Genomic DNA, 22,323 nt, shown 5'->3' on the forward strand with positions numbered 1-22,323 from the left:
GGGTGCTCCACTATTATCGGATGCAGGCAGCATTCCGCTAAAAATGGCCCACCTTTCCTGTTGAACCTGAGATGCATGGTTGCATTATCGCTATTTTCTCGGTAGAGGGGACACAGCGAGGGGTGTCTAGCCTACTACAGTCCCACCTCCTGTCAAGAAATACAATGAGAGAGGCCTGGGAAAGAGTGTTGGGGTCGTCACTGGGGGAGAAGAAATGGAGTAGATGTTGCCAGCTGACGAAGGCAGTCTCTCTTAACGCCGACCTGCGGTTAATACAGATTGAAATGTTGAACCATTTGCACTGTACTCCAGCTAGACTGGCGGGATTTTCCCAGGACAAAAGTGGCACTTGCATGAAATGTGGTGAAGCGCAGGCTGACTCTTTTCATATGCAGCAGACTTTCCCTACAATCTTGGATTTTTGGGGTAAGGTGGCGGATGCTATAGACACTGTGCTTGATATTTCCCCATCACCCTTGCCTCTCAAGTACTTGTTGGGGGATATAGGAAATGTTTCAGTGATTACTCACCATTTCGTCAACATAACATAGCAAGTGTGGTAGCGAAAAGATGCATACTTAAACACTGGAAGTCTGCACAAGCCCCCAGCTGTGAGGAGGGGCTGCATGAATCGGTGTATGTGAATGAATGTGAAGAGGGATTTGTTTGAACTGTGCCATCTACATGTCGTCCCAAGGACATCTGGACTCGGCTTAGACTATATTGGGCAGGCACCATATACAACAGTGCCTGTGGTGGAACTCTAGCTCTGAACAGCACTCCTTTGTTTGGGCTCTTGTATCTTTCATCCATGTTGACACTCCATGAGGTCTGTTGATGCCTGTTCTGTGTATATTAAGATGATTGCATAAGTGCACTCTGTAATTCTATTGTCGCTGGATGTATGACTGTCTTATATAAAGGTTTTAAAATATATAAATGAAGATAATACAGTTGTAGGATACATTTAAAAGAACTGACTTTTGAAGATATGTTTCAAACATATTTTAATGACAAAGAGGATTCTTGTTTTAAACTCAACGCGTTTCAGGAGTTCATCCCTTCATCGGGAGCATATTCAGAAAATGTAACTGAATATGTTCATGATTCAATCTACTATTAGAGAGCTAATGAAATTAAGTAATTATACAGAACAGTAAATCAACCCAAATTATTTCAGGTAGAAAATTCCTATGTTTATCTTAATTTACATGAGTGTGGTGAAAACCTTTCTCAAACAAAGATAAAACACATTTATCAAACCAATGTCTTCAATCTAAGGAGAAAAAGGATAGGATTTCTTTTGTGTGCAATTTTCAGATCCAAGGTCAATAAGCGTGAAGAGGCTTACCGCACAAATTGGAGTATTATATATTGATGAATCCAAATCGTGGTTTATATATGAAGCACTTAAAAGCTGGTAAAAGAAAATTATATCAACAATGAATATATGAAAAATGTTACTAAGAGACGAGCAGAGATTCTCAAACTATTACCAAAATAGATCTCACCTGCCAATACAGCGTTATCTCAACGTTCTTGTTGAGAAGGAGACATTTCTGGCAATGATCTAAAAAAAGTCAGAGGAAATTCAATCGGTCCCAAAAATGGTCCAAGTAAATAGCATAGAGGCTAGAGGGACTGAGAGAGCTAACTTACCAGTCTAACAACCTGGAGTTATCAACAACTCAAGGAGAGGTAAAGCCACAAGGCTTAAAAATGGCTGTTATTTATTCAGCAGCATGCAAGTACGTCAGAATGTGTAATGTCATGACGTGGGCTATGGTAATTTTTCTTAGAAAATACACAATACATGAATATTTGAACAAATGCCAATTAAGTAGATCTTACTCAACATCTAAGAACCATAGTGTAGTAAGGATATAATACTCTATTCTCAAAATTAAGTTTATGCCATACGCAAAAAATTGTCCAAATGTCACAAGGCTTCAAAGTGGTCATCATTAATGTGAAAGTATGTAGGTACTTCAAAACATGCGATTACATGGCGTGCGCTAGACGTTATCTCCAGAGCCGCAGTAAATGATATAGGCAACTTAAATATGACGCAAGTATGTTTGAACAAATGCAAATGAAGCACATCTTCTAAAATGTCTCAAAACCACGGAATGGTGAGAATAAAATATTCTAATTCCAAAATTAGATTAAAGCCCTATTTTTTAAACTTTACCAAACAGTAATCATGCGAACATATATTACAAAAGATGTAAATCGAGCAGCTCTCGAACGTCTAAAAACTATGATGCTCCAGGGGTGTACCTCTCTTTTTACAAAAATGAATTTGTATCTTAAATTAAGACATCTTCACAATGAAGGTCCCTAATAGACGAGAAAAGTCTCTTTCGAAAAACCAATATCCAACTTATTAGATAAAAAGTTATGTAATATGATTATATTGAAGTTCAACATGGATAATCAAGGTCCAAGTAATTAAACAGTGATACAACATGATTACATTGGAAGTCACTATTAATCATATGTTTAGATAGCAATAGAATAAATAAATCGGATAAATAATGATCCATACGTTCAATAATGAAATTACTTGGTGTATAGTGGTTTCCAATGTTAGAGATGTCAAATGTACCCTTGTAAGAAATAGAGGTTTTTTAAAACGCATTATCTAAACCTATAATTAATAGTGATTTCAAATGTAATCGGGCGCAGCCAGTTGGCAAAAGACATTAGTTCGTCTTTATTGTTTTTTGCACCCCATTATGTCTGCCATCATGGAATGACAATTCAAGAGCACTAAAGAAAAATCGATGTGTCTGCCGTGTATTCTTCAGTAAATAATTAATGCCAAGAGGAACACTGTGATGGGAAGAGGCTGTGTTTTTGGTACATGTGTGTTTGGGGGTAGGGAATTTAGGGCGGTGGGTGTCAGGGTGAAATGGTTTGGTTGGAAGGGAAGTTGGGGGTGGGGGGAGGGGGACCCCCTTAAATAGAAAAAAGAATTCCCCCCAGTGAGGAGGACTGGTTTACCTCAGACTTTTATAAACAGTTTCAAGCCCAGCTGGCAGCACTGCTCACCAAGCTCTTTAACTTGATTGCGGGGGGACAAGAAGGGGGGGGGGGGGCTTGCACTGTACCGCCAAACATTCCTCAAAGCCTTAATAGCAGTAATCCATAAACCTGGGAAGGACCCAGCCAATTGCGCATCGTACCAACCCCTCTAACTAAATGTTAATGCCAAAATGTTTGCCTGGAGCAGCACCTTCCGCGACTGGTACACGCGGACGAGGTGGGCTTTATCATGCATAGAGGGGGGTGGATAATCTTCGCAAGACACTGCACATCCTTAATGCGCCGAGTGTGGCGACAGAGGTGGCCCTGTTTCTGGCCCTGGATGCAGAAAAGGCCTTTGATTGGGTGAGTTGGGCCTTCATGGAGGAGATGCTCTCAGCCATCGGGAAGGGCCTGAGGTGGGAGGCTGCGGGGTTGGATCAAAGCTCTCTACTCTGAACCAACAGCCAGGGTGGCGGTGAATGGGGATACATCACAGGTCTTCCCCTTACAATGGGGCATGAGGCAGGGCTGCCTGCTCTCCCTGTTGCTTTATGCACTAGTGATGGAGCCGGGGCAGGTGGGGCTGAGGAAGGACGATGCTATAGGAATAGTATCCATAGGGGGGCTAACATGTACGTAAGTTCAGCCTGATTGTGGGCTACATTACTAAGCCTACACAATCCATCCCCCACATATTGGAGGGACTAGCAAAGCATAGGGAAGTTATCAGGCTCCAAAGTCATCCTAGGGTAGTCGCTGGCCTACATAGTCGGGGGTTTGCCAATGGCAGAGAGGGATTATATAGAGGGTTTGCCCTTCCGGGCACAGGAAGGGTTCAGGTGTCAGGCCAGTACGAAGAGCTCTTCCCTGGGAATTTTCTCCCACTGTGGGCAACGGTAAGGAAAGATATGGACAGGTGGGAAAGGTTAAAATATATATGGATGGCGCGATTAAATTGCATTAAAATTTTGATATTGCCCAAATTCCTATTTTTATTTCAAATGCTCCCAGTGAAGGTCCAAGTCTTCCTTTGACGAAGTTAAGACAGCCTTATTAAAATTCTTTTGGGCTGGTGCTAAACATGGGTACGAGACGCTGGTGCTGCCGAAGGAGGAGGGGAAGTGGGGCTATCGGATCTCTATTCTTACTACAGGGATGCCCAGCTCTGCATTATGGTGGACCACCTTGGCCAGCAATGGGTGCTGATTGACCAGTGCAGTCATGGGCCTAGTTTCCCTGAGGGAGTGGCTCTGGATGCTGAGGTCCCACATCGAGGTCCTGTGGTCTCTATGGAGGGAGGGAGGGGGAACAGATGGCTATCCATATGGCCATCCCCTTTGAGCTGTATTTGGGCCCCGCCCTTGAGGGATGGGGTGGAGGAACCGCTGGCGTTCCAGCTGTGGTACCAGGCAGGCATGAGTTGGGTGGGGCAAATGTGGTAAGGGCGGGTATTCATGCCCCTGGACAGGCTGTAGGAGAGTTTGAGGGTGGGGAAACTCTCGGTGTTCCATATCTCCATCTGAAAGGGGTGTTGACGAGGGACCAGTGGGGTGAAAACCTGAGGAGGGGGTTGAGACTTTGAGCAACTCCTGCTGACACGGAGGGGCTCATTGCGCAGATGTATAGAGCCATTCTGTTAGAGAAACCTAGGGGCCCGCTACCGGCTACAACCAGGTGGGGGAAAAGATCTGGGGAAAGACATTGACGATGCACTATGGGCGCTGATATGCAGGAAGGTCACTCGTGCCGCGGCTTCCCTTCAGTATAGACACCAGACCCTGAAGTTATTGCACAGATGGCACTACTCGCCAGTGGTGCTGGCAAAGATGGGCAGCGGGCTAGACCCGCAGTGCTGGGAGTGTAAGCGGGTGAGAGGGGACTATGGTCATATGTGGTGAGGCTGCCGCAAGGTCCAAGCCTACTGAAGTGATGTCCCATCTTGGGTTAGAGGGCTCGACGGAATTCACGGCGGGGTGTCACTTTGGTTCCTCCTATTTGGGGTTCAGGTGGGGGGAGGAGGAGGAGGAGATTGGATGTGGGAATATGGTGCAGGTTATGTTGGTAGCAGCTAGATGTTGCATGGCCCAGCGGTAAAAAAGCCAACCCATGCCGGTGGAAAAAGATTGGGTGGGAAAGGTCTGCACCATTTAAGACATGGAGTTTCTGATACATCTGCTGGACGAATCCTGGTCCAATATTGAAGGCCGTGGGTCCCATTCTTTGAGAAGTATGGTCAGTGAGTGCGGTAAACAATGGGTGGGGCATGAATAGGGGAGGGCTGTGGGGGGGTTGGCGAGGCTAGGTGGGGGCAAGGGGGATAAGTTACCGGGGGGACCATGCTGGCGGCCCGGAGGAGATAGCCAAGGAGACTCCCACGAAAAAGCCCCAGAGAAAAGGGAGAAGCATGTACCTCGATACGCAACCTGGATACAAACTACTGCATGGGGGTGAAGGGAAGGGTAAGGGGGAAAGGGGTGGCATGGAGCGGGAGGGGCGGGGTGATGAGTATTTGGGAACAGTGTTGATTGTTGACAGTGTTTTTTTTTTTTTCTCCTTTAAATGCCAATAAAGTTCAATTTTGGAGAAAAAAAAATAAATTCGACCAAAACTACCACAGGGTAAAAATACACGATTGATGTGCAAACGAGGATGGTGACCTTGTTTAAAACACGTAGAACTCTCCACACACCATGCATAGCTTTGTCCAAGTGGAATGTCCGATAGGGTCTTAGTAGCTGGCGTGGTGCTGTCTAAGTACAGACTAGATCTGAGGTCTGCAACCCTTGTCTCTCCAGATGTTTTTGACTAAAGATGCCATCAGTCCTATCCAGCATAGACAATGGTAAGGGACCATGGGATCTGTAGTGCAAAAGATCTGGAGAGCTGGAGGTTGCACACCAATGGTCTAGGTGGTCATTTATCACAATTGTGAATATTTCATTTTATGCCACCAACCAGTGGAGCTTGCGTAACTAGCCATGCAGGATTACTTGTACACATTAGTAGGTTGTCTTTGGAATTCATGAACCCTGAGAGATATGACTCTTCTCATGGGGCAGATCAGCCGCATCCCGAATAAGGCCATGGATGCCAGTTTATCCAGAGAAAATTGTCTGCAAACCCATCAGGAAAAAGCAAACCGTTCATGGTCTCTCCCTAGAAGTACAGTTTAAGATTTTCGTCCTCACAAGGTATGCGACTTTGGGCAAGATAAAAGTGCGCGCAGCAAGTTGCAGGCATCATCTTAGTCTTACAGAAATGGTACGTGCCTATAGTTCTTCAGCTTGGGTTTGTTTCTAGGTTCATATGGAACTGTCATTACCTCAGTCCAGTCCCCCTTCCCTCCCCATCTCCCAACCATCCGCTTCCATGCTACTTTGAATCTTTCTGCTTACTACAGGCCCAAATCTTGGACCTAATGGGGTGGATAAAATGCCTTGCCTGTTTGCAGAGATATTGTAAACCTGTAAATCTATATGCGGAAATGCCCAAGCCTATGAGCCGCTGTTACAGTTAAGTAATTCTCTTTTTGCATTGGGGAACAGATGTGATTGTATGGGTCCTGATGGTATTTTGAAACTTCTGCTGATAATTGTTCTCCAACCATGTTGCTGATGACTGTCTTTCTGTGAACCCTAGATTTGGCAGTACTAACAACACCACAACTTTCGGCAGCATGGCAAGTCAGAGCACGCCTACCTTTGGCTCACTGACCCAGCCAACCCCTGGGTTTGGAGCACCAAGCAGTGGATTCTCAGGATTTGGTTCAGGTGCAGGAGCAGCCAGTGGTGCCACCGGAAACACAGGAGGTACTGGGGGTCTGGGTAGCACTTTTACAGGATTGTAATATTTTCACAAGGGACGAGTACCCACATAGGTAGTCTTGCTCTCTCGACTTGTAACCAGATGTAATTATTGCCACCAGGTGCTGTGATAGGAAACAGCTTCTCAGAACAGTGCAGTTAGTAATGCACGTGTGCAATGTTTCCACTTTGTGTCCATCACCATCCAGCCCTCATTCATAAGCTATGCAGGCACAAGAATCATGTCCTCGTAATCTCCAGTTGTAGTGTTGAGAGCTACCTTCTGCACCTGAATATTTTTACAGCCTATTTTAAAGTTTAAAAAAGAAAATGGCAGTGCTCATGTCCCAAGTCAACTGCCCCCAGCAAGGGATCCCCCACAAATTCAAAGGCTCTTTAATTATTCCCCATTGCCAGGTTGGGCTATAATGAGTATTTAAAAAATAGATTTTGGAACTTCAAGAAAATCAATCGAGTACATTTTTTAAATCCAATAAAAGAAAAGAATATTGCCATAGAAAGCACCTCGAAGTTTGTATGAATAAACTTTTTTTGGGAGGCACTAGGACACCATGCTCATTTTTTAATTCTACTTTAATTGGAGAGGACCTAGAACAGTGGCATCTTTTATTCATACATGGTTTGTATTTCTCTGGATGCATTCATTTTCCCCACATTGAGATAGTTTCTGTTTTTGCCACTCTGAACCAGCATTTGCTGTTTTTCTTTTGTCAAAGAAGAAAAACTCTTTGGACATTTTTTTCCTCATTGTAGTTTTGAGTCACTCGCAGGCTCCTTCAAGGTCTCCACAGACTGACGGGAAGATGTTGAATTGTAATGGGAACTCTAGGTTTTTGTATGGCCTTGGAGAGCACCAGTTGTTACTTTTTGACAAACTTCTTTAAGAGCCCAGGCAAAATGCTTGTGTTTCCTTGACCAGTGCTGGGAAACCTTTGGCCTACAACTTCCATGGTCCCTCACAATGTACTATGCTAGCTAAGGCTGACAATTGTAGGCTCAAACATCTGGAAGGGCTGCAGGTTGCTGCTACTGTGTAGACAGTCTGATGAACCTCCCAAGAGAGTGTATCCCCCTTCAAACATGGATAGCAGGTGGCCAAATCCCATCAGAATACCTTTGTATCAAAACAGTGTTTCTCCCCTGTCCAGCTCATTATTTTCTCTGTACCGACTGATGGCTCACTGTGTGTGCCAAATGTGCCAACGCAAGACACACTTTATGCTTGATGCCAATGGCGTGCCCAGAGTCACCAAAACACTTGGGGCTAAAGGCGTGGCACTGGTTTGTTCACCACCAGTAGGCTCACTTCCCGGGCTTACACTTTCTAAACAAGGGGACAGAAATTGATCTCACCTTTTTCCAGTGGGGGACACTTGTGGGATCTGGCCTCAATGATGATCAGACAGCAGGACCTAGCTCGGGTGATCCTGGGCATGGACCTGATTGTAGAAATATCCCTATAGGCTCCTTTCAGATGGGAGGATGTTGAATGGAATGGATTTTAGGGCTGCCAAACATATCTGGATTTGCCATTGCCGATGACCCATCCTAATAGGGCTCTGAATTCTGCATGCCTTATCGCTATAAATTGGATTAAGGGGGTTTGGAAATCGGCTGTATTGACAGCTGATTTCCTATCCCCCTTAATCCAACTAGGAAACCTACTGCTTTTATATGTGGCAATTTCCCCATCCTGTGTTTCGGAATCTATTACCTTCCCATCTCTAGCCAAACGCACTATCCCTAAAGCCTCTTTGCCTCGCATAGGGTAGCTTTGGTGAAACGATCACGGTTAGCTCTTAGGGGGGCATGCTGGGAAGACGAGAATACAGGGTTACACAGTATTACTTTGAATTACGAAATGTCTGCACAAATGTGTATGCTAAATATACTTTTCTTTTAGCTTGTATATGTTTGAGTCATCTAGTGATTGTCTGATTTATTACAACTTGTTTACATAAATTAGATAATCGTATGATGTATACATGATACCCACAAATGCACCATTCAGTTTACGCCCTCTTCAGATTTTATTTCTGTCTGTTTTGGTTCTGGAGAGGAAGACAGACCGCCTCAAAATTCTCGACTTGGTGATTGCGCCTGGAAAACCTCATTTAGCAGAGAATGAATATAAATAATGTTATAATGTCTCATGATTTCCATTTTAAATGGATTCCAACCTCCTGTGGAGTCCTCATCTGATATTCTAGCTCCAGCTCTAGCTGCCTTTGGAAACCTTTTCTTCCCCCAGGGAGCGCAGTGCCGCTCCACATGCCACCTCCACGTGCCCCTGGCCAGACTAGATGCCTGGGGACAGCATATATGGAGTAGCTCCACTCAGGACTCGTTCCTTTTTTTTTCTCTGCGCACTATATGCTCACATTTGCCGCTAATCTTCAGCTCTTTCTACTGAGTCATGCCTAACACTGGTAAGGCCTCAGGCTTCAAGCTCTGCAAGGATAGCAGTCGATAGATGTGAATCTCCAATCCCCACCGGATCTGTTTTTTCTGCCTGGGGAAGGACTTGACATGCATGATTGTGGGTTGTGCCAATCCATGCACCCAAAGGCCATACGAGATCATGCCGCAAAACCTTTGGCACAGAGAAGAAAAAAGGACTCCTTTGAAGGCACCAGGCTTGGAGCGGAGGAGAAAGGAAGACCGATTCGGGCATGGAAAGACCAGTAGAAGAAACACTGCAAGATGTCCCACTCCACAAGCAGTTCTTTGAGACACCACTCTTCATCAAAGAGGAGTCACTGCTACAGGGATTCCTCTGAGGATTCGGCACCACAGGTACCGTTTCCCACCGAATTCTCCACCTCGTTGGAATGGGAATGCTTTCAGCTAAAGATGCTGAACATTAGTGCCAAGACATCGACGACTTTGGCGCTGGCGACATCAATTGGGCTGAACGCCTAGGCTTCAACGGTCTCTGACCCATACCTATGCTGTGCTGCTCTGCCTTCTGGCGTCAAGCTCCCGACTTCTTCTCCCCTTGGTGCTGAAGCATCTTTAGATTGTCCTGACTCCTATGAGCAAATTCATGTCAAAGATGTCAGAAGTCTTTGACGAGGCGAGTGACCCTGTCCCATTTGCGCTGAGCCATATTGCACCAGAGAGGTGAGACTTTTCCCAAAGGAATTCTAGGGAGAGTATCTGATGGACCTGGCCTCAAATTTACAGGAAACCAGCAGCCTCGACACCTCCCTGGAGCTTGACATCCTTCTCATGTTTCTTTACAGAAGATGATGGCAAAGGTTGTGGACACACTGGGTTAGTCAGCATCTACCAGAACCAAAGTTCAGTTGGAGTTAATTGACATTCTGGATGAGGGCCCTCAAGGAGAGACCTTTCTGCCCTTTAACCCGGCACTGGAACACCCAGTTTTGCAAGCCCTGGGAGAAGCCAGCCTCAGTCAATGCAATGGACAGAGATCTGGCCAAAAAACAAGACCCAGCACCTTTGGTCCAGCCATTTTGTCCACTCCTGCCTCCCCAGGGAGAGCTTGTTGCTTCAGGCCGTGACATGCGCCTTAAGACAACCTTCTTGGCCCCTGACTAAGAGTAAGAAGCTGGCCAGTTTGGGGGCTCAATTTGTTAGACTTCGGCAACCCTGCCTTGAGGACAGTTAATGCATCTTGCGCCTTGGCCAAAATTTCTTTTGGCTTTGGCCTTTGGGCTGTGATGTTGGAGGCAGCCGAGAATCTCACGGCAGGAGATGACCGAGGGCCTCAACACTGTGGTGCAGGATGGGAGGCGCGCTGCATGCCAGATCTTGCAGTCAGGCCTCAGCAGAGCTGACTGTGTAGCACATGCTATGGCCACTGGAATGGTCATCAGTAGGCGCTCCTGGATAAAGAGCCGTAGGGTTTGCTCCAGACATTCAGGCAAAGCTCCTCGACATGTCCTTGGCTACATGTCTTTCCATCGATGTATTATTATTTTTTTTTTTATCAAAGGGAATTGCCATCAAATCTTTTCCAACGAAAAAATGTGCATGGAATGCATTTTTATTTTTGGAGGGGGGCTCACACAAACTCCCCCCCGCCCCCCGTTTTTACCCCTAAAAAGAAAAACACACCCCAATCAAAATTAACACTTTACCCCACAAAAATATGCATTCAATGCACATTTATTTGTACGAAAAAATTAGATGGGAAAACCCTTGATGGAACATTTTTCGTTGGAAAGTCTGCATACCCATGTCCCTCAATGGGCACAACCTTTTTGAGACAAGGCTTACTCCTCCCATCCCCGCTTCGAAGGTTCCAGTTATTCACAGCAATGGCAAACTCCCTGTGCTTGGCTGTCCCTTAACTCCTGCAATAAGGGGAAGGGGATTTTGACAGTAGTCTGGCGCATGGGAAAGCAGCAAGTAAGCTGTCCTCCCAATCAGGGAAGAGTGCCACAGAGCTCAGAGAAGGGGCCCAATGCCTTGGCTGTGCCTGTCGAAACTCTTATGAAGAAGACTTCAAATATTCTACAGCAGTGGGGAAGCCGTAAGATCTCTGTTCAATGAGGAATGGCATTGTACCACGTTCAATGTTTGGACTTTGCAGGTCATGACACAGGTTTACATCCTCAGCCTTGTTCAATGGCCTCCAGACCACCTCCCCTACCAAACCCTCTTTGCCTCTGGACCCTCTCCTGTTGGAGGTGGTCCATCCGCTTCTGCCGAAGGGTGCCCTTGAGCTGGTGCCCCGGTCAGAACTCTGCAAGAGTTGGTATTCTCTGTACTTTCTTGTTCCAAAGGAGGATGGGAACTTGGTCCCATTCTACATCGGAGGCTCTTAAACCCGTACCTGCACAAGGACAAGTTTAAGATGGCCATTCTATCCCATATCCTTCAAGCTCTTGATCTTCTTGTCGGTGTCATTTAGTACCCTTATTTCTATGTGCTGATCCATCTCAAGCACAGGAAGTATCTGAGGGTTGTGGAGGGATCCTCCCACTAACAATACAAGGTCCTTCCATTCTGTCTTTCTTCAGCACCCAGGGTCTTCCCCAAACTGCTGGCAATGGTTGCGACTTCCCTCAGGAGGGGAAAGCCTTTGTCTTCACTTATCTGGGCGACTGGCTTGTCCAAGCTTGTTCCCCAGACCAGGCATCGGCACACCAGTACCACATGTGCTATTGCACAGTTAGAGCTTCTGACTCAAATCCAAGAAGTCCCATATTTTGGTGCCTCTGTCCCTCTGATTTATCTTTTTGGTTTTGGACATTAGCCTGGGCAGGGCTTTCCTTCCTGAGGGACGAGTGGCAAACTTATTTTAGATGGTTCATGTCTTCCAATCCCAGAAGTTGGTTCAGCCTCAGCTTTTCGGTGCCTAATGAGTGTAATGGCTTCATTCATTCTGGTGGTGCTGAAGGGCAGACTGTGCATGAGGTAGTTTCAGTAGTCTCCTTTCCAAGTCAAACATGTCAGACCCTTTGTAAGTCATGGACTGCCAGACTGGACCGGATATGGTAGTCCCAGAGAGATCACATTCTGAGAGGTTTGTTGCTTCCGCAACCTTGGCCACAATTGACAGCCGTCACGGGGTGCTTTCTTGAAAGGCTGGGATGCTTACATGTTAGACGTGATGCTGAGCAGACTTTGGGCTCAACCGGAAATCGAAGAACACATCAATTTGCTTGGGCTAAGGGCAATCAAGGTGGCCCCGATTGCACTCTTTCCCTCAGTGCAGAGAAAGTGTGTGATGGTCCTAACGGACAACACAATTGCCATGCACTCCTTCAAAAACTGTTGGCGTACGGTTGTTACAACTTCAGAGAAGCAATGCTACTGTGGCTGTGGGCTCAGGAGAGTTTGTCTCTGACACTGGCCCATCTAGCTGAGGTGCAGTATTTCCTAACAATGCCTTGAGCAGATGGACATTGGTCTCCCACAAGTGGGAGTTCTTCCAGGAAGTTCTGGAAGAGATAGCCTCCTTGTGGGGGACTCCTCAAGTGGACCTCTTTGCTTCCAGTGTGAACTGGAAGTGGGAGTTATATTCACAAGTATTTCCTTGTATGGTAACTCTGGGGGGAGGAAGCACATTGATGGTTGACTGGGACTTCAATTACCGACGATCCTCGTCATATCAGAGGTTTTCAGGAAACAGATTATTAGGACCGATGCTGAATTTGATCGCTCTGGACTAGTCCCAGAAGAGGTGGTACCTGGGACTTGTGGATATGTCATTCTTGCCTCCCTGGTGCCTCCTGAGGAAAGTGGCCCTACTCTCCCAATCTGAAAGTTGTGTCCTCCATCTCAGCCTCAGCAGCCTGAAACTTCATGCTTGGCAGCTGATAGGCTGAGATACAAGGAGTGGGATTTGTTAGATTTCCTGGACATGCCCCTCAGCTTGGAGGCCTGCACCCAAATCTATTTATGCTGGTGGCGGGGGAAGAGGTCTGGACCCTTTCAGATGTCGGATCACCTCGGTTTAAAATGTTCTGCTTTCTTTGGCAGGACAGTCCTACACATTAGCACAGTGAAGGTGTACCTAGTTGCCATCAGTCTTCAAGAGGAACCCTGAGCAAGACTCCCTTCACTATCTCCACTGTTATGCAGTTCAAATGGATTCCTTCCTCCCACGGATTCCTCATCTATGATATCCCTATCCCACCGCAGCTATTCTTCAGAAGCTTTTTCACCACCGGTGGGGCAGCGTGGCTGTGGCCTGTGACGGACATGTAGTTTGGGTCCAGTGTATATTGAGCAGATGCGCCCTGTGACCTCTGTTTGCTATTCAGAAACACGCTCGCTGAGCTTTGCGACTTTTCTCTGCACCAAGGCTACTCGGTCTAAAGCCTCGCACTGCAAGCCATGTGTGGATTGCGGCCGACAGGTGTTGGTCTCGGATCCGCACCGGATTGAACTCTACTGCTTGGGTAAGGACCACAACACACAGGATTGTGGGTTGTGCAAGTCCATGCACTGAAGGCCCTCTGTGAAAGGGCCACGAAGATCTTCATGTTCGTCCACAAGGTGTGTGCTTGAGGCTGTGCGGTCTCGGTCGAAGTCACACAGCGCGGACCGACACCTCGAAGATAGGCCTGCTTTTTGCAAGGAGAAGGAATAGGACAAGTAGCAGTATCGGAAGAGGTCCCACTTCCAGAGTGAGTCTTCACGCCAACACCCCTCTTCTTCCTCCAAAAATAAGAGCCACTGCTCCACGGATTCTCCTGAGCAGCCGGCGCAGGTACCTTTTCCTAAACCAATCCACCACCCCATAGAAATGGGCGAACCTCTGCTTGAAGATGCTTGACATCTTTGCCAAAGCAGCCAAGCTCCCCCTGCATCTGTTGCAACTGCCAGGGTACCTGCTGGGGACCACTTCCACCTGCCTATGGGCGCGGGCTTGGAGCAGAAGACTGCTGAGGTTCCTCAGCGTGACAGGCCCTGCCTTTGCATGCTGACGCCTCAGCACCGGGTTCCGACTTCAGCGGCGGTGCGACCAGCATCGTTGACACGCAGGGATGCGCTCCACTCCCTATGGCCAGTTCATGTCTAAGATGTCTAAGATGTATGGCATCTGTGAGGAGGAAGCTCACCAGCTTCCCATTGGGTTTGAAGCCTTGGTTTCTAGGGAGCCGAGAGATTTCCAGGTGGAGTTCTACAGCGAAGATGAGGATGTACTGGGACTGGCCGAAGACCTGCAGGCCGCCAGTGGCCTCCATACCTTCCGGGAGATGGGCATTCTGCCAGCTCCCACAGCAGGAAAGCCTCAAGCTGCTTTTCAGTTAAGAACCCTGCGCAAAGAAAAAAGGAACCTTGAATCACGTTGGAAAAGTAACCCTACTGATACCAACAAAGCTAGCGTTATTCTTGCCACTCGAAATTACAAAGAGGCCATACTTCAGGCCAAAAGAGATGAGTATAACAAACGCATCGAACAAGCCCAGTCAAACACAAAGGAGTTATTTAAAATCTTAAAGGAACTGGAGTCACCTGCAACCCCTCCTGACACCTGCTCCAAATACAGTACCTGGTGTACTAACATTCAAAAGGCCCTCCTTGGCAAAATTACCACTCTCCAAAACAAAATCAATGACAAAAGAAACAGCCTGCAGACTAGCGTGCAGCACAAAATCCATCAGACCACTGCTAGCACCAACCGTGATACCCTAAAACCATTCTCCTTCTCTCCCTTATCCACTACTGATGTTGAGCACATCATTAATAACCTCAAACCGTCCAATTGTCAGGGCGACTTATGTCCTCCCACCATTATTAAAGAAGCATTGCACAGTCTAGCTCCTTTCATCACCACACTCAAATTCTTATTTCAGTACTGCGATTGTCCCCGATAACCTCAAGGATGCCTGGGTCATTCCCCTCCTCAAAAAACCCACCCTGGATGCTAATATACCCACAAACTTCAGACCCATTGCAACAGTCCCCTTCCTCTTAAAGATTCTTGATCGCGCTGCATACTTGCAGATCCAGGACTACCTGGAACTCAATAATCTCCTGGGACTGAGACAATCAGGCTTCTGCCCTCTGTATGGTATGGAAACTGCACTTCTAGATCTAAAAACTCAGATCGAAGACCTAAAAGACCAGGGCAAGCTTGCCCTACTACTCCTTTTAGATCTCTGCAGCCTTCGATTTAGTAAATCACCAAATCCTCTGCTGTCACCTTACAACTGCCGCCAACTTCTCGGACAAAGCCACGGCCTGGATCACTTCCTTTCTGGAAAACAGATATATGAGAGTCTTTTCCCCCACCGCCATGGCGGATCCCGTGCCTGTCACCTGCGGGGTCCCTCAAGGTTTGTGTGTTTCCCCGACACTCTACAATGTGTTCACGAAACCACTCTTTGATATTTTTGACTATCTGGGCGTCACATATACCAATTACGCCGACACCCAGATACTCATCCCCATCACAGGTGACCACAAAACTGACACTCTAGCCATCAACTCCATCTATCAAGTACATACCATCAAAGTGGCCAAAGATGCTAAAACACTTGGTATCTATCTTGACGCCACCTTATCACTCTCGAGACAGGTTAACGCCGTCTCCTCTGCAGCATCATGCACATGCAAGCTCATCACTGCATGCCGCCCATTCCTATCACCAGCCAACTGCACTACCTTAGCCAGGACCCTGGTCCTGTCGAAGATCGACTATTGTAAAGCCGTCTACTTGGGCACTAACCAATGCAACATCAGCAAACTACAGATCATTCAAAATAATGCCATCAGAGCGGCACTTAACATCCCCAGGAACCTCCACATCTCAGACACCAGACGGAATCTCCATTGGCTATCAGTCTCCCAAAGAGTTTCTCTCAAAGTACTATCACTAACACACAAAAGCCTCTCGCTTCAAGCACCTAGTTACCTGGCCAGCCGATTCTCTCTACACACCTCCTCAAGACCACTCTGACGCGCCCAAACCAACTGCCTCTCCATCCCCCGCTTCAACCTCCAGAGATCTGGCGTGAGCAGTTTCCCAGTCATGGCTGCGAAACTTTGGAACTCCCTTCCCAATCCACTTAGAGCAGAACCATCCTTCCTGGCCTTCAAGAGCAAAGCCTGGATGGCAGCCCAAGAGCAGTCTGATTACTAGCATCCACTGGCACTCCGCTACACCTGCGCAAATCTGCTAGCTGCATGATCTTTATTATGTATAGTAATTGTATAATTGTATATTTTTCAAAAAATGGCATTCTTTATCATTATAATTGCCTTTATTCCCTCCACTTGTTATATTGCTGTATATACCCTGTAACATACCTGTAACCTAAATCATGCGCCCGGATGTCCTTGGGCTTGGTGCGCTTTACAAATAAATAAAATCCAAAATACAGTGATTAATGGCTAAGGTGGGCAGTACTTTGGAGCTTTCAGCTCCGTCCAGATCCAAGGTTCATTACAAGCTGTGCATTATCTTGGACGATGCCCCCCAAGAAGGAGACACTTGTGCCCTCAATGTGGTAGTCGACGCCCCGATGCTGGAGAAACCTGCCTCTGTTCCGGCAGTGGACAGGGCACTGGTGAAGGAACACTGTCCTGCTCCATCGCATCCGGTGTTCCTCTCCTTCCATGCATCATCCGAGAGTCTGGTCACAATGGCTAGCTTGAAGACCTCCACCTTCCTTCCTACCGGACAGACAAAGTAAGAGGCTCGATGCCTGGGATAAGAAGGTGTTTGCATCAGGCAGTCCTAGCCTGCATGCCGTAAATGCCTCTTGTGCCATGGCAAAGTTCTCCTTCGGTCTTTGGGCGTCTGTGGCCAATTTGGTTGAGCACGTCCCTGAAGGAGAGATGAGGGATGGCTTTCTGTCCATAGGTACTGATGGCAAGGAGACAGCCCACCAGATGTTGCAATCAGGGCTGTACACTGCAAATTGTGTGGGCAGGTCGATGGCCACGAGCACTTTGGCTGAGAACATCGGGATGTGCGGCTGATGTTCAAGCCGAACTGTTGAACATGCCTTTCTATGGCCAAAATGTTTTCGGATCCAAGAGTGATGACGCCCTCCAGAAGGTCCAGTCATCAAAGGTAATGACTAAGTCCATGGGTCCTTGGGGCTTGCCGTGCAACAGCCCTCAGCACAGTCCTCTGAGTAGGGATCTTCATCCTTCACCCTTGTATGTCACAAGAGGCTTGGGTCAGTCTGCCACAGGAAGAATTCAGGGCATTGGCTTCTCGAGAGGCAGAGGTGCCCAGCGGGAAAGATGCGGCCGGATCCGCCATCCCCACTGCTCCCCAGGACGCAAAACCTCAGTGACTGGGTATGCCGCTCAACACCGGTGGGGGCGAGGGCTTTCCCAGTCCAGCCCAAAATTGTCCAGGACCACTTCCGAAGCTTGGGGCCTTACAGCTCCTACAACAGGGCTGTCTGGGCCACGACCCTCGGGTATTGATGCCTTTCCCTGCCTGGATGACTGGCTCATCAGAGCTCGCCCCCCAGATCTAGTGTTGGAGCACATGCACACCATTGCACAGCCTCATCTTTTCCCTGAACTTTATAGTTTTAGGTGTCACCATCCTAGTCCCTCCGATTTATCAGAGTGGTCTTGGACACACTGGGTAAGGCTTTCCCGCCCGAGGACCTAGTGGCAAACATCTTTCGGATGGTTTGTGTCCTCCAATCCTATGAACAAGTCCCGGCCTCGGCTTTCCTTCATCTTCTAGGCCTCATGTATTCTTGTGGTGCCGGAGGCGAGGCTGCACATGAGATCGCTTCTCTGGCTTCTCCATTGCCAATGGTCGCAGTTTCAGGTCCTGAACCAGGTGGCTTAGGATCTTGCATGGTGTGTCATACGGAACAACTTGCTGAGAGGCGTGTTACGTCAACCTTGGCACCAGGTCACAACAGTTATCAACGCTTCTCTGACTGGTTGGGGTGATCACCTGTCGGATCTGACTGTCAGTGGACTCTGGTCTCCTGCAGAGTTGCATGAATGCATCAATTTGATGGATCGGAGGGCGCTCAGGCTGGCTGTGGTCACATTCCTCCCCTCTGAAATGATGTGACAACACAATGGCCATGCACTGCCTCAACAAACGAGGCGATGTGGAGTCCTTGCCTCTGTGCAGAGAAGCAATGCGACACTGATTCTTATCTCTGGAGAACAGTGTCTCTCTGGCGGTGGCTCATCTAACCAAAAGAAAGAATATCACTGCGGATGCCTTTAGCAGACAGCCTTGGCCTCCCACAAGTGGGAGCTCTGCCAGGAAATTCTGGAGATGATCTTTTGGGGGACTCAAGTGGACCTCTTCGCTTCCAGTGTCAACAGGAATTGCATTGTCCAGGAACTCTGGGGGACGCACTGACAGTCGGGTGGACTTTCGGCGTCCTTTATGCATTCCCCTTGATCCCCAGCATTCTGCTGCTACTCCGGAGTTTGCGCCTGTTCGGAACCACAATGATTCTGATCGCTCTAGACTGGGCCCAGAGAACATGGTATCTGGAGTTGCTAGACATGGCAATTTGCTATCTCTGGTGCCTTCTGAGGAGAGTCGACTTGCTCTTCCAGGCCGAGGGGCGTGTCCTCCACCCTAGCCCCAGAAGCTTGAACATTTATGCTTGGCTACTGAGAGGCTGAACTACAAGGTGTGGGACTTGACGGCAACGTCCTTGATGTACTCCTTTCAGCTATGAGACCCGCTACAAAGTCTATTTATGCCTTCAAATCATATAGCATTTTTTGCTTGGTGCTGGGAGAGGGACCTCGACCCTCTATCATGTCAGTTATCCCCTATTAACTGTCCATGGCCCAAGCAGATCTGCAGATTGGCACTGTTAAGGATTACCTCGCCCCTATTTCAGTTTTCAAGAGGTCCCTGGGGCAGGGCTAATTCTTACAATCCCCACAGCCATGCAGTTCCTGCAGGGTTTGTGAAACCAGTTTCCTTTACGCCTGTTTGTTGTTTCGGCGTGGGATTTAAGTTTGGTTTTGACATTCCTTATGGGAACTCCATTTGGGCCCATTCATTCCTGTTCTATTAGATTGCTTGCTCCTTAAGGTGATGTTCCTAGTTTCCATCACGTCTGTGAGACAGGTGAGGTGAGCTCCAGGTGTTATGTTAAACCTCCCATCTTGGTTTCTTCAAGAGAAGGTGACTTTGAGAATTATGCCCTCTTTTCTCCCAAAAGAGAGATAAGTAATTTGTCTGATGAACAAAGGCTGGTGAAATGAAGATTGTCCACCTCACTGAAGAATTCTGAAGGCCGTCCAAGGGGCGCTACAGAGACAGCAGGCACTGAAAATCTAAACCAAACAATGAAATTGAGGAGGTAGGGCTGCAAGGATGAAGAAAAGACTGCTGAGGCACTAAAGAACACAATCGAGAGATGGAGGGGTGCCAAGGTGAGATGGACTGTTTGTGGTTACAGTTACTTATCCAAGCCTTGCACACAAAGCCCCTGACCACTGATGGATGTACCCTGACTAGGGTGGATGATTGGATAGCAGCAGCAGCGATATACCAGAATATTGGCGCTTTTTGATAAAACAGTGATGTTCCTTTTGAGGGTAAAAGGGTTACAGTATAGAATACCATTCCCTTCAAGGACAGCAGCACTCTTCCAAGAAGGAACAGGCACTTGAGAATCAGCTGTCCAAATTCCAGCAGGGGCTTAAACTCCTGTTCCAGTTAGACAACATAGTCCAGGAACCTAGTGGTGCACACAGGGATGCTGCATTTGAGGATCTCACAATCCCCACTGGACCAGGGCGATCATGAAGCATGCACGCGGCAGTGAGACGCCTCCATGTAGTTACACTTCCTACAGGCAAAAGGTCTTGATGCTGAAGCGCGCAGCGTCAAATATTTTCGACATTGACAGCCCACTAGTTGTCGGGAGCACCCTTGGTGAATGTCTGTGAGGCAGGAGCGTGCCAAGGAGAAGGGTACTCATCAGATGGAGCCAAACTGGTTTCTCGGGCATACGTAGACACGAAGGGTCAGGCATCCCTTGGTCACTTTTCTGGTACTTGGACAGCGTGATTACCTTCTTTCCTATGGACAAATCCAACAGCGATAGTTGAGAATCACCACCCCTCCGCTCCCCTGTCCTATTTCATTTGTATTGCTTCTAGCATGATTCTAGCTCTGTAGCAGCAGATCACCTTACAACAGGAGGTTGCCAGTGTTGGGTGTGGTGTTTTATACAGTAGCACAGTATTATTGGTAAAGGGAGGGCAGGATTTTCATTAGTCTGGCAGCTGTTGAAAGAGCCTCCTTTTTGGTGTTTTGCTTAACTGGAAGAAGGTGGGGACTTTTTGAGCCACTGCGCGGATTGAGGTCCAGATGGTTGGGGAGTGGCAGGAGGAAGAGCTGCTCGCTACTCTTATCTTCACAGGCTACCTTAGAATACATCCTTTTGATGGTTTTGCTACTTCATGTGTGAGAGCCTCCAGAGTTGAGTTTAGCTGCCAAGTGAACTGGTGTTCTGTTCTGTTTTGAGACTTTGTAGGTAATGCGTGCAGTTTTGAATACGATCCTGGCGGGGAGAGGGAGCCACAGAAGCTTGAGCAGTGTAGGATAGATGGGGCAAATGTACAGGTCCTTGTGAAGCATCCACTGCTGGATTAGGGTTATGCTCACCTTTCTCCCTCTGCAGGCCAGTCAGCAGCACTCTATGTTGCGGCTTTCCTATCACCAATGTCCACAGTAACTGGGAGATGCCCCTAGCTGGTGCTGCCTCTACTCCTCAGCCCACCTCTCCAAAAACATTGCCTAAAGCTATGGGCTTAACCCAGGAGGGCTCTCCTGTCTCCCGAAGAGTACAGTGAGAGGCACTTAACAGGCAGGTACCCCCGCCTTCCAAGTACTACCTGTTCAAAGTGTTGGGCAACAGAGTGGGGAGCGCAGGTTCATTGGGTGGCTCCTTGGGACCATTCTCTTCCCTTCAGCCTGCGCCAGGCCAAGCTGAGCCCTGGAGGGTCTTGCATCAGGTAGAGCACCCTCTGCACATGCCACTCGCTGCCTCTATAGTACTCCAATCCAGTATTTGTGTTTTTGTTCTTCAGAATATGTTAGCCTTTCCTGGCATTTGATGGCGCCAGCTGACCTTACAAGATTGTACCTGGCATATGGCAGCACTAGGGCCATGTTGTGAGGCTAGATTTAGTGTATGTTGGTGATGACTGTACCTGAGCATATGATCACATAAGCGTGCATATGAGTCGACCTTTACCACCCTTGGTAGTAGCTGTAAGTTTCCGGCTATACCCAGGCATATCGAGCAGTAGTTGGTTGTCTCAGGTTGCATCAGCTATAAAATAAAGATAGACCATTTGGCTTTGCTAGTGCTTATTTTTGTGGGTGCCAGCTGTAGTTATATGTCCTATTAAATCAAGTGGTAAAGTCTTTAAAATGTATTATTTGTAACAGCCACTTAATTGTTTGGAGATTATTCGTTTGGCAAGTTTGGGGCCCCACAAACATTGAAAACAATTGAGAGAATAAAAGCCAAGGATTAGTACCATGCACCCACTTTATCTCGGTGTTAAAGCGTAATGCTCAGGAATGGCCCTCCGTTCTTCCCTGCGTAATCTTAGCACAAGTGCTGTTACCTTCTGACGTGATAAAACTAGAGCTTACACCAGACAGACAGGTGCCCTGGGACATCCATTGCTAGATGGGTACGTTATTGCTTTGCACACACTACTTGAAATCCAGGGTCCTCTTTTGCAGCAGGCACGTATGCTTACTCCACCAGGCTTACCTCTGCTCCTTTCCAGAGGCATGCGGCAGTAGGGGGAAACCTGAAGTGCTGCCTGCTGAGCACTCTTCACTCCATTACTGTCATCTATGAAGGTTGTTAAATTCAGCCAAGCTGTCCAGTTGAAGCTTGGTACAAACAGCGCTGTCTTCACCCCTCTTGCTTTATCTACTTGATAAGCTCTTAATGTTAGTCATATGACAGAGCTGGACTAAAGAGTAAGGAAAGATTCCCTTCTTGGTGTCGGTTACACTTAATGATCTCGCTTGTTATCACTTACTCTGCATCCC

At 47.5% G+C, this 22,323-nt stretch overlaps 1 protein-coding gene across 3 annotated transcripts in view; it reads left to right on the forward strand.

The window, feature by feature from the left end:
• The window catches only part of NUP214 (nucleoporin 214), a 1,006,718-nt gene that overhangs the window by 949,584 nt on the left and 34,811 nt on the right, over positions 1–22,323 (forward strand). For all 3 annotated transcript variants that reach the window (XM_069609281.1, XM_069609279.1, XM_069609280.1), the window contains one exon: positions 6,670–6,839. In XM_069609281.1, coding sequence (XP_069465382.1) covers positions 6,670–6,839 — 170 coding nt within the window. The remainder of the gene's footprint in view (positions 1–6,669; positions 6,840–22,323) is intronic.

This window comes from Ambystoma mexicanum, chromosome 8 (genome assembly GCF_040938575.1).
Source record: "Ambystoma mexicanum isolate Mex_15411 chromosome 8, UKY_AmexF1_1, whole genome shotgun sequence".
Classification (NCBI taxonomy): Eukaryota; Metazoa; Chordata; class Amphibia; order Caudata; family Ambystomatidae; genus Ambystoma; species Ambystoma mexicanum.